The sequence below is a fragment of the Macrobrachium rosenbergii genome, chromosome 28 (assembly GCF_040412425.1).
Source record: "Macrobrachium rosenbergii isolate ZJJX-2024 chromosome 28, ASM4041242v1, whole genome shotgun sequence".
NCBI lineage: Eukaryota > Metazoa > Arthropoda > Malacostraca > Decapoda > Palaemonidae > Macrobrachium > Macrobrachium rosenbergii.
In genome coordinates, this window is record NC_089768.1 from 23,200,870 (window position 1) to 23,213,584 (window position 12,715).

General features: G+C 40.6%; 1 protein-coding gene across 2 annotated transcripts; it reads left to right on the forward strand.

Moving 5' to 3' along the window:
- The first annotated feature begins 313 nt into the window (after positions 1 to 313).
- LOC136854123 (uncharacterized) lies at positions 314 to 12,013 on the forward strand. Of its 2 annotated transcripts, none has more exons than XM_067130313.1 (3): positions 314 to 478; positions 6,664 to 6,850; positions 7,247 to 12,013. In XM_067130313.1, the coding sequence occupies exons 2-3, from the start codon at positions 6,678 to 6,680 to the stop codon at positions 7,980 to 7,982; spliced, it is 909 nt and encodes a 302-aa protein (XP_066986414.1). In that variant the 5' UTR covers positions 314 to 478; positions 6,664 to 6,677; the 3' UTR covers positions 7,983 to 12,013. The 2 variants fall into 2 exon arrangements, with proteins under 2 accessions (XP_066986414.1, XP_066986413.1); XM_067130312.1 differs by lacking the exon at positions 314 to 478 and adding an exon at positions 5,927 to 6,308 and having other exon boundaries at positions 7,247 to 8,352.
- Positions 12,014 to 12,715: the final 702 nt, after the last annotated feature.

A 12,715-nucleotide genomic window follows, 5' to 3' on the forward strand; every position in this document is an offset into this window, starting at 1 on the left:
TGGCGACCAGCCCCCAGTAGTGGTTGGCACCCCTGCTTAACTTCACCACTAGCTGCTGGATGACGTAGAAAACGGAGAACAAAAGTAGAAATCCGTATCATTAAAGTGTTGCACTGACAATGATGCTTCTGGAGGAAAAATAATAATTCAAATTGAGAGAATGTGGGCTTGATTTGTGCAAATGGAGAAACTCTCGCCCTCCATTGTTCATCGAAAAGGTTTTTTTTTTTTTAAACACCTGAAGGCCGAAATCGAACTGGCGTGCCCGTTTTCTATGCGTTCTCTTGGTGACGTTTTCCCTGCAGCAGCAGCTGGAGGAGAGTCTCTCAGATGGTTCAGTTTAGATTAGGCTGCGAGTGTGAGAGGACGTGTTTTACTTTGCTCCTCTGTTAGAAAGTTTCTGTGGAAAAAGAGCGACCCGTAAAATCCATTTTGATCGTGCCTAACGCAATATTCATCCTGTTCTGAGTATTATAAGGTGTGTTTTGGTGTATTTAAGGTGGTTTTTGTTTATTTTATCGTGTTATAAAGTTTTTTGAGTGATAGTGTCTTTGTGTGTGTGACAGATTTGTGAAGACTTCTTCGAGGTCATTCACTATAAAATTCCTCTTTTAATTGTTGCAATGCCCATTAGAGTGATTTATCTCAAATGTATTATTATTTCAGCATTGAGGAATAATGCTTTTGATTTTGTTTTATGTGAATTATTTTCAACTTGTGAGATTGGATGTATTAAGTATAACGAGAGTGAACAGTTGCATATGTAAGTACACTTGTTAAACACACGCCCAACAGTTACCATTGCTCAGCTGATTAGCGTAACATTAATTAGCCTCTTGCTGTTGCAAACCTTTTGTAGTGCGTTAGAGCAACGGCCGCCTTTACTTACACGAGTAAAAAGTTTATTCATCCCCTTGACGGCAGTATAAAAGTTATTGTGTGTAAGATTAATAACGGTCCCGAAGTAATTCTCACAGTTTGTGCCTGAGAACAGTGTTTGTGGTTTTGGATATTGTTAACGCGGTTGTAACTTTTGGAACGTTAATCCGCTCTTGAACTTTGATTTTTTTTTCGTTCCGTAACGAATAGGCGGACGGTTATATATTGACTTAGTATCTGTAAATATTCGGGATAGTTCACATTGCTTATAGTGTGATTTGTTAAGGCTACATTTCAGTTTGTGCATGATTTATGAAACTTCCTTTCTTAATTGTGGCCGGCTATGATACTTATAATTTTGTTTGTTCATCAACTTGGAAAACGTTCGAAGTTCAAATACCCGTTTCAACGGCTGACGGAATTTTGTTTACACGTTATTCAGTACTAGTGTTGGGAATTTCTGTCTGTTTAGTCTGGCCTGATGTTATGCAAGGAATTTCAAGTGGTAAGCGGGTCCTAAGTGCCCCCTCCCCCTAATTAGATTGCAGACTAGCTTAGCCTGAGTGATGGTACATTTGGTACCCGCCAAATGTATGGGAACGGACAATAATTTAAGATGAATCTGACTATTGATGGATTCATGCGTGTAAATTGACTTTAAATTGACATTATTCATCGTGGCTAAAACTATCTCGTGAGGCCCATCATAGTGGTGGAGAATGAGACAGGAATTGGGCCAACGTAGGCCCCAACCTGTAATGTTGTTGAAGAGCTTCCAAGTAGGTCGGGGAGGGGCCCCTCTCATATTTGTTAGGTGTATTTTGCTTTTTTAGATTGATTTACCTTTCGACGGTTTGGCCCCGAGATTTGGTATTTGAGTTCTTGCAGAGGTAATCGTTTTAAGAATTATACATGATCTCTAGTTATTTAAGATTTTACTCCAATTTGCCCAATTGAGAAACGTAGAGTCCGGTCTTTTCAGGTATCAATGAATGTGGAGTGACACGTGTTAGTTAATTGTGTTAAAACCGTGTAGTTTTCGATGCGCTTTTGAGACGTGGTTAAGTTTTATAGTTGCATTTTTTCAACGTGAAGCGAGTGCAGCTTCGCGTAGGATGTTGACATACTCGTTCATGTTGACAAGTCGATCATTACTTTACCAAATTTGATTTGAATGTGAAGGTACAGATTTACAAGTGTTTTTTCAGTTTACTACCGTCCCCTCCAGGACACTTTTGTTTTAAAAAGCACACGGAAGCCATTACGGATTGGGTGTTCCAAGGTTGGTGAGACAGTGTTAGTGGAAGACAAGCGATTACACTGAAGGCCAGCACTCTGCTTCCACTACCACCACCATCAGCCTCTTCCTCTAAGTCTAGACCTCTCACCCCACCTTGTATAGTCTCTCTCTCTCTCTCTCTCTCTCTCTCTCTCTCTCTCTCTCTCTCTCTCTCTCTCTCTCTCTCTCTCGGCGATAATAGCCATGATGTTCGCGTTTATTTTCTTAAACTTTGTTAATGTCTTGCTGCTGCCTACTTTAAAGTTACACATGTTACAGAGATTGCACTATGTTAATAGGCCATCATTGCATTAACTAAGCGAAGTGGTGCGTTTTCTTTACCCCCGTAGATTGTGATGCAAAAACGTTTTCACAGAAGAGCTTTAAAAGTACTGCCGCGACTATTAGGGTGTGAATAGTTATGAGAGAGATTAAAGATGCACTGAGCGAGTGCCACACAGACTGTGATGGTAGACTTGGTTCTTCCACTCGGTGTTGGAGTGAGTGGGGGGAAGACCAGAGAAAGTATTGTGGATATGTGTCTGTGTGTGTGTGACGGGCTGAGATGGGACGACGTTGTAGTCGACTCTTGCAGTTGTTGCTGTGGTTGTTAGTGTTATTGTAATGGGTTTGCCCCTGATTCTTTCAATTGTTGCCGGCGCTTATGTGTTGTTGTAATGAATGCGCTTTGTTTGTATGATTGCTCTTTTAATATCGACAGGTTTTAAACAATGTCACGGTGCTATCTGATTAAGCGAAAAATGTATTTGCATATGTTCGTTTCACCAGTTTAACCCTAGCTGTCACAATTTCTCCAATTGTGTATGTAGGCTATTCCTTCGACGTAGTTATATCATGAAAGGAATTGCCATCTAGTCTGTTTTGCATCCTTGACATACTAAGATTTAACGTCTCGTGTGCAGTAGCCAAGTTTTATAGGCGTTCGACGAATCGTGTCTTATAATAATCAGTGTTAATTGATTTTCGGTTTATTGTTATAGAAATGGCTTAATGTTTTACTATTGATTACGATGAACCAATTACAGATTATCATCGCGTTGTCCTTTTGTATTTACAGTGCTTCAGTACCCTATATAGTAATTGGTTTTATGAACCCCCGCCCCATCTCCATAAATTCTTTCACTTGAATTTTATATAGTCCAAGTCTCATGGGTGAGTTCGTCTTGTACCGTAGGAGAGCCTTTGCTTGTTCTTCCTATACCCGAAACTTACGTACAGTCTTCCGTCTTTCTCTTCCGCTGGGCGGCCCCCATTCTGGCTCCTCGCATCCTCCGCCCCTACTTCCTCCGCCTACCGGCCTTTAGCCCCCATCACCCTCTCACTCCCCGTAGTGGCCCGGCAGCGTCCCTGGCCCGTGTATGTGTGGTGCGTGAACCTGGCCTGGGTGACCCTGTCCTACTTCCTGTGTGACGTACACACGGACGCTCCTACGCTCATCTGCATTTCATTTATGTATACACTCGCCTATGAAGTCAAACAGTAAGCTATCAAAGTTCGGTTTATGCCGTTGCAGAAAACCTAGTTTTTCGTAAATCTTGTTTATCGTGTGCCCTTCAGAATTGGGACGTGGGTCATAACGTCATTTCTTTATTGGGACGACGTAATTTCTTCGTTGTTAGTTGACGAAAAAGTAGCGCGAATGTTATTGAGAAGGGTTGGATAAATAATTGAGCGTCCGTTGAGAGAAGTGGCTGTAGATATTTATGAAGCAAAGCTCATTAGGTGTCGGGTTGAAGAGAATCATTATTGCAGTTCTAAATATATTAGCAGATCGAAGATGAATTGTAGTTTAGATTGCTAGAATGCTCGGAGCCTTGCAAGGACATTCTCGGCAAATGACAACTTGTCCTAGAGATGCTTGCCTTAAGTAAAAAAAGCTTCTTGTGGCTTACACATGTATGTATGTATGTGTATATTATGAACAAGGCGATAGGGTTTGTGCGGTACGACTTGTGGCTGACTTGCCGGCAGCGTATGGACCTTAGCAAAGATGCCACTCGCGGCAGTCCGGGTCGGACTCCGCAAGAGGTAAGAACTGGTAGAGGAAAGAAGTACGGAACTTTTGTCCAATTTAGACTCGAGCATGCTAGTTGTATTATTAGGGAAAGAATGTATTGTTGAATTATGATTTTTATATATGGTAAAACTACCATAATGTGGAGCAAAATTTTGTTCGATTTTTTCTCCTCGGTTTTCTCTTACTGAGAAATGGTTGCTAGCCGGTTTGCAATAGCAATTGACGTCAAGTTGCTCAATGTCATAACAAACCATTGTTCCTTATTAGTTATTCCCTGTCGGTAAGTCAATTGACGGAATCTGTTATATGCTTGTGTATTATAAGGTCAGTGCATTCCATCATAAATGATCATTCACTGCTGTCACTAGTTGATATAGCAACACCATCATTCACTGATGTCACCAAGTTGACAGAGCAACTGCAGAACCGAGATACCATTGAGATAACCGCTTAAAATATCCAAGATTTTCATCTTGAGCGTGAACGACTAACTTTGCTACAAAAGCATGACGACACCATCCTCGGTACGATAACTTCGCTCACTCACTCAGCGAGTGTGCTCCCCCCACCCCTCCATCCCTTGCCCCCTCCCGTCAGCTTCAGTACGATACGTTTTCCCCGTGCCTTGTCTGTCTTCATTCCTGTAAACCAGGCCAAGTTAAAAATTTGTCTCAAGCTCCTCAAGTTCTGTTCTCACAAACATTTTATACTCTCTCTCTCTCTCTCTCTCTCTCTCTCTCTCTCTCTCTCTCTCTCTCTCTCTCTCTCTCTCTCTCTCTCTCGTTATATACTGTATACACATGTATAAATGAATAATTAGAAATCTTTAATATGTTGTAAATTATATAAATGCCGTTTATTTATTTTTGTAGTTCATATAAATGCCGTTTATTTATTTTTTTGTAGTAAATTCAAAACTTTATATCTGTTTGGCTTGTCCGCCCTATGAACCCACGTCGTTTGATACAATTCGTCGAGTGCGGAAGTAGTCATTAATATGGCCCAGTGATCGGGAGTAGGGGCGCGTGTCGTGGTTCACCAGCTGGGCTAGTCCGCAACTTCAAGGCCGCATCATGGCCTAAAGGCCGTTCGGTGGCGATGGAAGAGGTTGGGCGGAGGCGATGTCATGAGTCGGGTAATTTGTTCTAAATTTTCGGGGGGGGGGGTCGTGGATCTGGGGCCGCTTTCGACTTCCCGGCCTCCAGGGGATGCGAGAATTTTCCCCATATGACATGGCCTTATCGATCGTATCGTGTTTAACAAAACCACGTTTTAACTCCACATTCGTAGTATTTCATAAACATTGGTAATGTGAATCGTTCTTGGTATGAGCAAACGTTTTTTAGAATTAGTTTATGCTCACTAGAAGTTTCTTTACTTCGCGAATACGTCACTGCTGAGATGAGAAGCGGGGATGTCCCAGAAGCAGGACGGTATTTTCCCAGAAATGAACTGATGGTTTGCGTTTATTTTTTATTTCAAAGAGAATATAGCTCCCACTTACCATAATTTTAATATCTCGAGTCGAACATTTACATTATAAATCCCCCCCCCCCCAATCACACCAGAAATCGACAGATATAACTGGAGTAAGCAAATCGCTTGCCTTGTTGCGCCATGGTGTGACGTCATCTCGTAGTTGACGTGTTTGGGTGACGTCGACGTGACGTTTAGGAGGTTTGAACGAGGATTGGTCGAAGAGGAAATCACACGCCTACTCTAAGCTGCTCATTCCACCACTTTCGTTTTTGTGCCACACCTTTTCGCTCGCTTCTACCCGGAGCCGGTGAGCGAGGGCGAACGGACCGTTCTGGAAATCAGTAGTTGAGAAGGCGTCAGGTTGACGGTAGTGCTTCTTGGTAGAGCCGCGTCACAGGCTGGCCAGGAATTGGCCGTGCACTGAGAAAATTGACAACACATACCCAAGCAACAAGTGTTAGTGCGCGGACGCTGGTGGAAGAGCTCCCGGTGCCTTCTGCTAGTCTTCATCCCCTGCAGCATCGGACTCGTCTTACTTAGCGGGTGTTGCGATTCTGGGGGAACGTTAGTTTTTCGCGCTTGAGGAAAATAAAACCTATTTACAATTCGACATGGTTGCGCTTCGAGAAAGAGGTTTGTTGATGAGTGTTAACGTTTGTGGGACTTAGAATTTTTCAGTCCTTTTTTGTCCTGATGAGATTCAATTTATATCTGCCCTGATGAGTCAGTCGTTAAGTTAGTGATTAATAAGCGACGTTCTCACGCGACCTAGATGCTGAATAGTAATTGTTGGGCCGTTTATCTGGAAAGCTTACTTAGGCTTTATGCAGTTATGATGAGATTAGTCATGCACTAAGTGTTTTTGTTTGTGACAGGAAAAGCTGAAAGTGAATGTCATGCTAGTGAAAGCAGTGAAAGAAGTTGGTGATTGAGAATTGCACTTGATTATCAGGACACTACTTTATCGTTTTGTCTTTGTTCATTGCAGGTGTGAGCCCGAGCATGGCCATTGACGCTGGTGGTGTGTGGCTCAACCCAGCTGCCCGTCGGGGCACTCTTGCTACCTACAAGTTTCGTGTGCGTGAAGAACGCAAGAAGGTGATTCGTATTTCCAACGCTAAGTACCGCAAGATTGATGATCATGAAAGCGGATTGCGACGATTCGTGCTGATCAGGTAAGGTTTTTTTTTTTTTTTTTTTACCCTCCCCCTTTTTTTATTAAGTTAGATACTTTTACTAATTTGTGAAACTGAAACAAACTAATATAAATCAAGGACTTAGCTAGAGGAAGTGTCACAAATCTTTATTCACGACGCAGAAGGGAAATGGGGAAATCTCTTTAAAGCTGGCATCCGGTTTAAGTGCATTAGATTGTGTCAAAGCAACACTTGACTTAAGGCACTTGACTTAAGGCAGTTAGCTGATTTAAACTTTAATTCGAATTTGAGGCTTCTTTTGATTTTGTGCGGTGAAGTGCCATTGATAAGTGAGAATATTTTTTTCTGACTACAGGTTTTTTTTATGTAATGTGGTGCCCCTGTAACTTAGAAATTTTTTTGGCTCCATTTCAGGAACACACTGAGACGCCTGCAGCGCGAAGCGAGAGAGGAGAAGTTGGCTCGGCACCGTGCCCTGGCTGCTAATGTGTCGCCCTCTTACCTGTCGGCCTCCCGCCCCCGTTCTCCATCTCCTCCATGTGACATGCAGGTGTCCGATGTCCTCAGCGTTTACGGTCAGCCAACCCCCACCCCCATCACTGCCCTTGACGAGGATGACCCTATGCCCGCACCCAAGAGGCCCAGGCTCTTCCTCGATGATGACAAAGAGAACGACGGCATGTCCTGTGAATCTCGTCTGGAGTGTGACCTGGAACGGAAGGACGACTCGAGGATGATCGTGGACGACACCCAGGAAATCCTTCGGGACCTGTATGAAACCTATACCGGCGAGTCTTTGAGCCAGACCACCACATCCTCCAGACCGGGAACGCCCACTCCCCCGCGCCCTGATACTCCTTACACTGCCTCTTATTCGTGCACTTTGCCCTCCACGACGCCCTCGCTGGCCACCACAAATACCAACAACAGTAGTAATAACAACAGTAACGGCTTCAATAATAACACCACCTCTGGCAGCATAAGCAGCACCGGAAGCGGCAGCAGCAACAGTAGCACGACCCTAAGTAGCTACCACGACTGGTCACGACCCCAGCAGCAGCAGCAGTACGCCTGCGGACACGCCTCCCTCCTGGGCAACGACCTCCAGTCCGTAGTTTTCCACAGCCTAATCGCATCTTTGGAGTCGTAACGCGAAAACGACGCTGTTGGCTGTGAATGACTTTCGCTCCAGCAGCGGCAGCAGCAGAAGTAGGTGTGGCGGCTGTGTTGTTGTTCTCCATATTTTTTTTTTTTTTTTTTATCCTGAAGTAGTAGGAAGAATCGTGAAGGAACGAACAACGGCTGCTGCCTCCTTTGCCATGCCAAAGAGGTGCGATCTTCGTGTCCGTCGGGTGGATCACGCTCAAGGGTGCTTGCCTGCCCCCCGGTCGCATGATTTCATCGAGTGTTCCCATCTGTGATCGATATGATTATTATAATATTATATTAAAACCACGCAACCCTCATTCTCCGGTAGTGCCTGTGTACCTGTCGTCGTGTGATGGTATACCGCCCTTTGCCTTGTGATGAGATATTGTTGACTCTCGTGGGGTGATGAAAGCTGGACGTGGTGGAGGCGACGAAGGAGACGCCGACCCTCCGACTCGTCGTCGGTCGCCACCGACCTTCAGAAAGTCACTCATGGAATTGCTACATTTTTCTATTGTGTAAAGAAGTATCGCCAGGGTGCTATGAATCTGTCTGTTGAAATGAGAGCAACAGTTGTACCGTCATTTGAAAGTAAAAAAAAAAAAAAGATATATATATTATAAAACAGTATATAAATTTGTTTTTTTTTTCGAGTAAAATAGGTTTTTAAAAAGTACTTGAGGAAGGGTTTTGCCGTGGATATGTATAAAAAAATATAGGCTGTAATAAATCATATTCATTTATTCATCTTCCATTATGTAATATATTGTCATTTATCACCACCATTGTCATAATCGCGTACATTGTCGTCATAGTGATCATTGCCTTTCATTATTACATTTCATTCTTCATTGCCTCTTTCATTATATTACATTTCATCAAATATTCTCCTTCATAATCGCCACAGATATTTGATAATTGATTCTTCTCTTGTCATGTTTATATGATTTGAATTTTTTTTTTTTATTCTCTTCATGCCAACGATGAGTTCTTTCTCTCCTCACGTACCATTAATTCCCCTTCTGATATAATTTGATCTCACAAAACTTCATATATTTAAGTAAACACTTTCTGGAGTAAAGTATGTGTTGTTGGTCATTCGCTTTTGTTTTCATTTTTTCCCTCTATTTCTCAGTCTAATCAGGTTATGTATGGGTAGGACATGTTCCTTAACTGTCCTGGTTATTTTTTTTTTTTTTTTTTTTTTTTTTGATTGAGGGCATCCAGCTATGCATCTTGTCCTGAACTCGTTGGATTATAATGTATTCAGTAACGGGGTATTATTTTCTAGCTTGTTTTGCAACTAGAAGTTACTACTTGGTCATGGTTTATTGGGTGTGCTGGGCATTTTTCTAAGTGTTTTAGAACTAACAGGCATTTTTGTGGTTCTAGTCTTTGATTCTCTCCCATTCACAATTCTCTCTTCTGTTTGATGTTTGCAGACTTGGGGGGAAAATTGTCAAGGAAAAGGGATAATGGAGGAACGTGGTTGTCAGTTGTGCGAGTCATGTTTATCGTACACACAGTGTGTTAATTATTGGGTGCTGTTTTTGGTTTTTCGTTGATTTGTGACCCTTGCCGTCATTATTTTAAGCAAATTGGTTTTCATTGTTTTCGTATCTTGTAAATGTTTCCTTAATTTACCGAGACTTTCGGTATGTCACCAGTGAGAGATTACTTCCATTCGTACCTTTGTCACGTTCTGGTTTCTTTTGTGCATGAATATTTTTGCCTTCAATTGATGTCCGAATTGATTGTAGATGATGGTGCTAATTCATGTTTCAAGTCTGCAAATTCATCGCGAAAAAAAATGTACTGGGTCTCCTCAGTTTTAGCCCGAGACTTCTTAAAAACTTTGGATATTGTGGCGATATGTTCACCCACTTTACAAACCCTCGTTCTTCGAAGTTCCGAAGATTTTTTTTTATTTTTTTTTTTTCATTTCTGCAGTTTCCTTTTTCACTCCCACATACACACTCCTACTGAGTGCCATCTTATTCATCGCATAAATAACTATAGACTTAATTTTACAGTTTTGTATATTGTACAAATGTATAATGTAAATTGTTAATGATTAAGATATCTTTGTATTTAGTTTGTAAAACACAAAACTGTATGTGCTTCTCCACAGGAGGTGGAGAAGCATTTGGAGAGAAACAGACGAGTAGTTTGTATTATAATGATTGCTTTAGATCAAGTTTCAGAGAGTTCGCAGCTGTTGCTGTCGAACGGGTGCCGCTGTATAGACATTTTTTATGATTAGTATTAAAAGAAGACATGTATAATACTTGAACACTGTTACATAGTAGAGAGGTTGTATTATTTATTCTGAGTTCATAGTGCTGTATACAAAAAGTGTAAGAATCAGCCGACAAGTGTATCGAGTGACGACAAGCAATTGTGGGCATCTCAGCGGTTGATAAAACACCACCATGTTGATTGATGACGTCATTTTTTTAGGAGGGTACTGTGGCTGTGTTGCCAGCCCTCGTTAAGTGCTCAAAAATTCTTTAAAGATTACCGTGTTCCGCTCATGATTATTCATAATTCATTTGTCTTTAAAATATGTACATTTGTATGGTGATTCTCTTTAAATTGAACCACTTCTGTATTTTACGGCTATTGTCTGTTAATCATGTGATTACCAATAAGGGAAGACAGCTGCTGAGTATAGCCCTTATAGTTCTCTCGTGTCAAAACGGCTACGTCACACAAAAATCGTGTTTTTAGAATGACACTCGCTGGCAGTCTATAATTTGTCAAACAAATTTTTGGGTTGTATGGAAACTCAATAAGTGTTGTGCTCATGTCAATACGAGTAGTCTCATTTTTTTTTATTTGCCAGTAGCCTGTCACTTCCAATGACACAAATGTGCGTGTACAGTTGCTATGATGATTCCAACGCAATGAGTAAATATTGGTTGTTTCCGTAAGGCTTATCATGAGACTATGCACACGTTGTTGTCTGGACATGATGTTTAGTCATACGGTTATATACATTTTTTTTTACTCAGAGTTTGGCTTCATATTTCTGTTGTCTTCCGTTTAATAATTTTGTTTTGTCAACTTTAGGCATGGTTTATATATATATATATATTTTCTCAAAGCGATTGTGTTTTGCAGAATAATTCATTTTTGTTCTTTTTGTACTAAAAGTCAACATATTTTTTTTTTCTTTAGAGAGAGAGGCCAAGGCACTCGAGTGAGAAATCACCACAACACAAATTGTTGTCATCTCTTTCTTACGGTTGCAAATTCAGCCCGGACTAAATGTACAAAACAAGCAACTTAACCACCATGCGGGGTACCAAGGGAAAATCGCCCTAGTGCCCTTTAGTGGTAAGGGTCGGTTTGCATGAACATGTTATGTAGCCCACAGTGCACTTCCCGCAGTTTACACAGACTGCGGGAGGAGGCCACTACCTTTCTCAGCCGCCCCTTTCCATCTCTTGAGGTGGCCATGTTAAGTTTTAAATGGCCGCTTATGAGTACGGTTCCACTGTGTTTGAATTGTGTTTAAAAGTGTTAAGTCATTTTCCAGAGTAGAACGGTTGTAAAGTGCTTGACTAATGTTTGTAAGGTGCTTGCTGTGATTGGCATTAAGTGGAGTATTGTTGATGTAAAATTAATGCATTTATACAAGCAAGCAAGGCAACTTTTAAAGGGATGGACGTGGACCGTACAATTATGCAGCTACCTCGTTTTCTTTTATCTTAAGTCATTTGCTTTATGGACACTAAATATTTTTTTTTTATTTGGTTCACTTCAACTTTTCCCTAGTTAGTGTCGAAATCAACCGTACTGACATGTTTATATATTGCTAGGAAGTTGCGCAACGTTTTACAAGAGAAGTAGTGAATATTTAAGCAACGCAACTCGTATGAATTTAGGTAGTGTTCAGGCTAAGAGATGACATTGAATAAAATAAATGAGGATTTTGTTCCCCTGCCAAACACGATGGTCAAATGATAATGAAACTTGTTATTATTACATTGTATTTTGTGAGTTTTCCAAATATAAATATGAAAAGGAGCTTCATTCTTTCTTTAACCCTTTATATACAATATTTAAAGAAATTTAAAGAAATGTACAACTTACTTGTTATGGTATCATGGTCCAAATGATACCATGATACGGAAAAGGAGCTTCATTCTTTCTTTAACCCTTTATATACAATATTTAAAGAAATTTAAAGAAATGTACAACTTACTTGTTATGGTATCATGGTCCAAATGATACCATGATACACACTGAGATGCTATGTTAATTTTCAGACCAAAGGAAAAGCTAATCTGTCAAAAGAGGAGTTCAAATTTAGCACTTATAGCAAAATACTACAAAATTAATTTTCAGACCAAAGGGAAGGCTAATCTGTCAAAATTTAAAATAAGCACAATTAGCAAAGTAGTACTACAAAGTACAGTACTGTTAATAAAATATTACAAATTCATCACAGTTAAGCACTTTACCTAAGTACCACAATGTACAGTACTGATAATGTAAAATATTACAAACTTTAGCAAAGTACTACAAAGTACAATACTGATAAAATAGTACAATTGCAAATTCTGTAAAGTATTACGATGTACAATACTGCTAATAAAATATTGCAAAGTACTATATAGTACAATACTGTTAATAAAATATAAGTTCATTACAATTAGGCACTTTAAGCAATACTTTAATAAAATACTACAAATGCATTACCATTGAGCACTTTTAGCAAAGTACTGC

Bases quoted from the DNA above. Each gene is read 5' to 3' on its own strand.
- LOC136854123 (XM_067130312.1), top strand. From the start codon at position 6,287: ATGGTTGCGCTTCGAGAAAGAG. The intron at 6,309-6,663 runs GTTTGTTGATGA...TGTTCATTGCAG, and splicing joins GGTTGCGCTTCGAGAAAGAG to GTGTGAGCCCGAGCATGGCC. The intron at 6,851-7,246 runs GTAAGGTTTTTT...GCTCCATTTCAG, and splicing joins CGACGATTCGTGCTGATCAG to GAACACACTGAGACGCCTGC.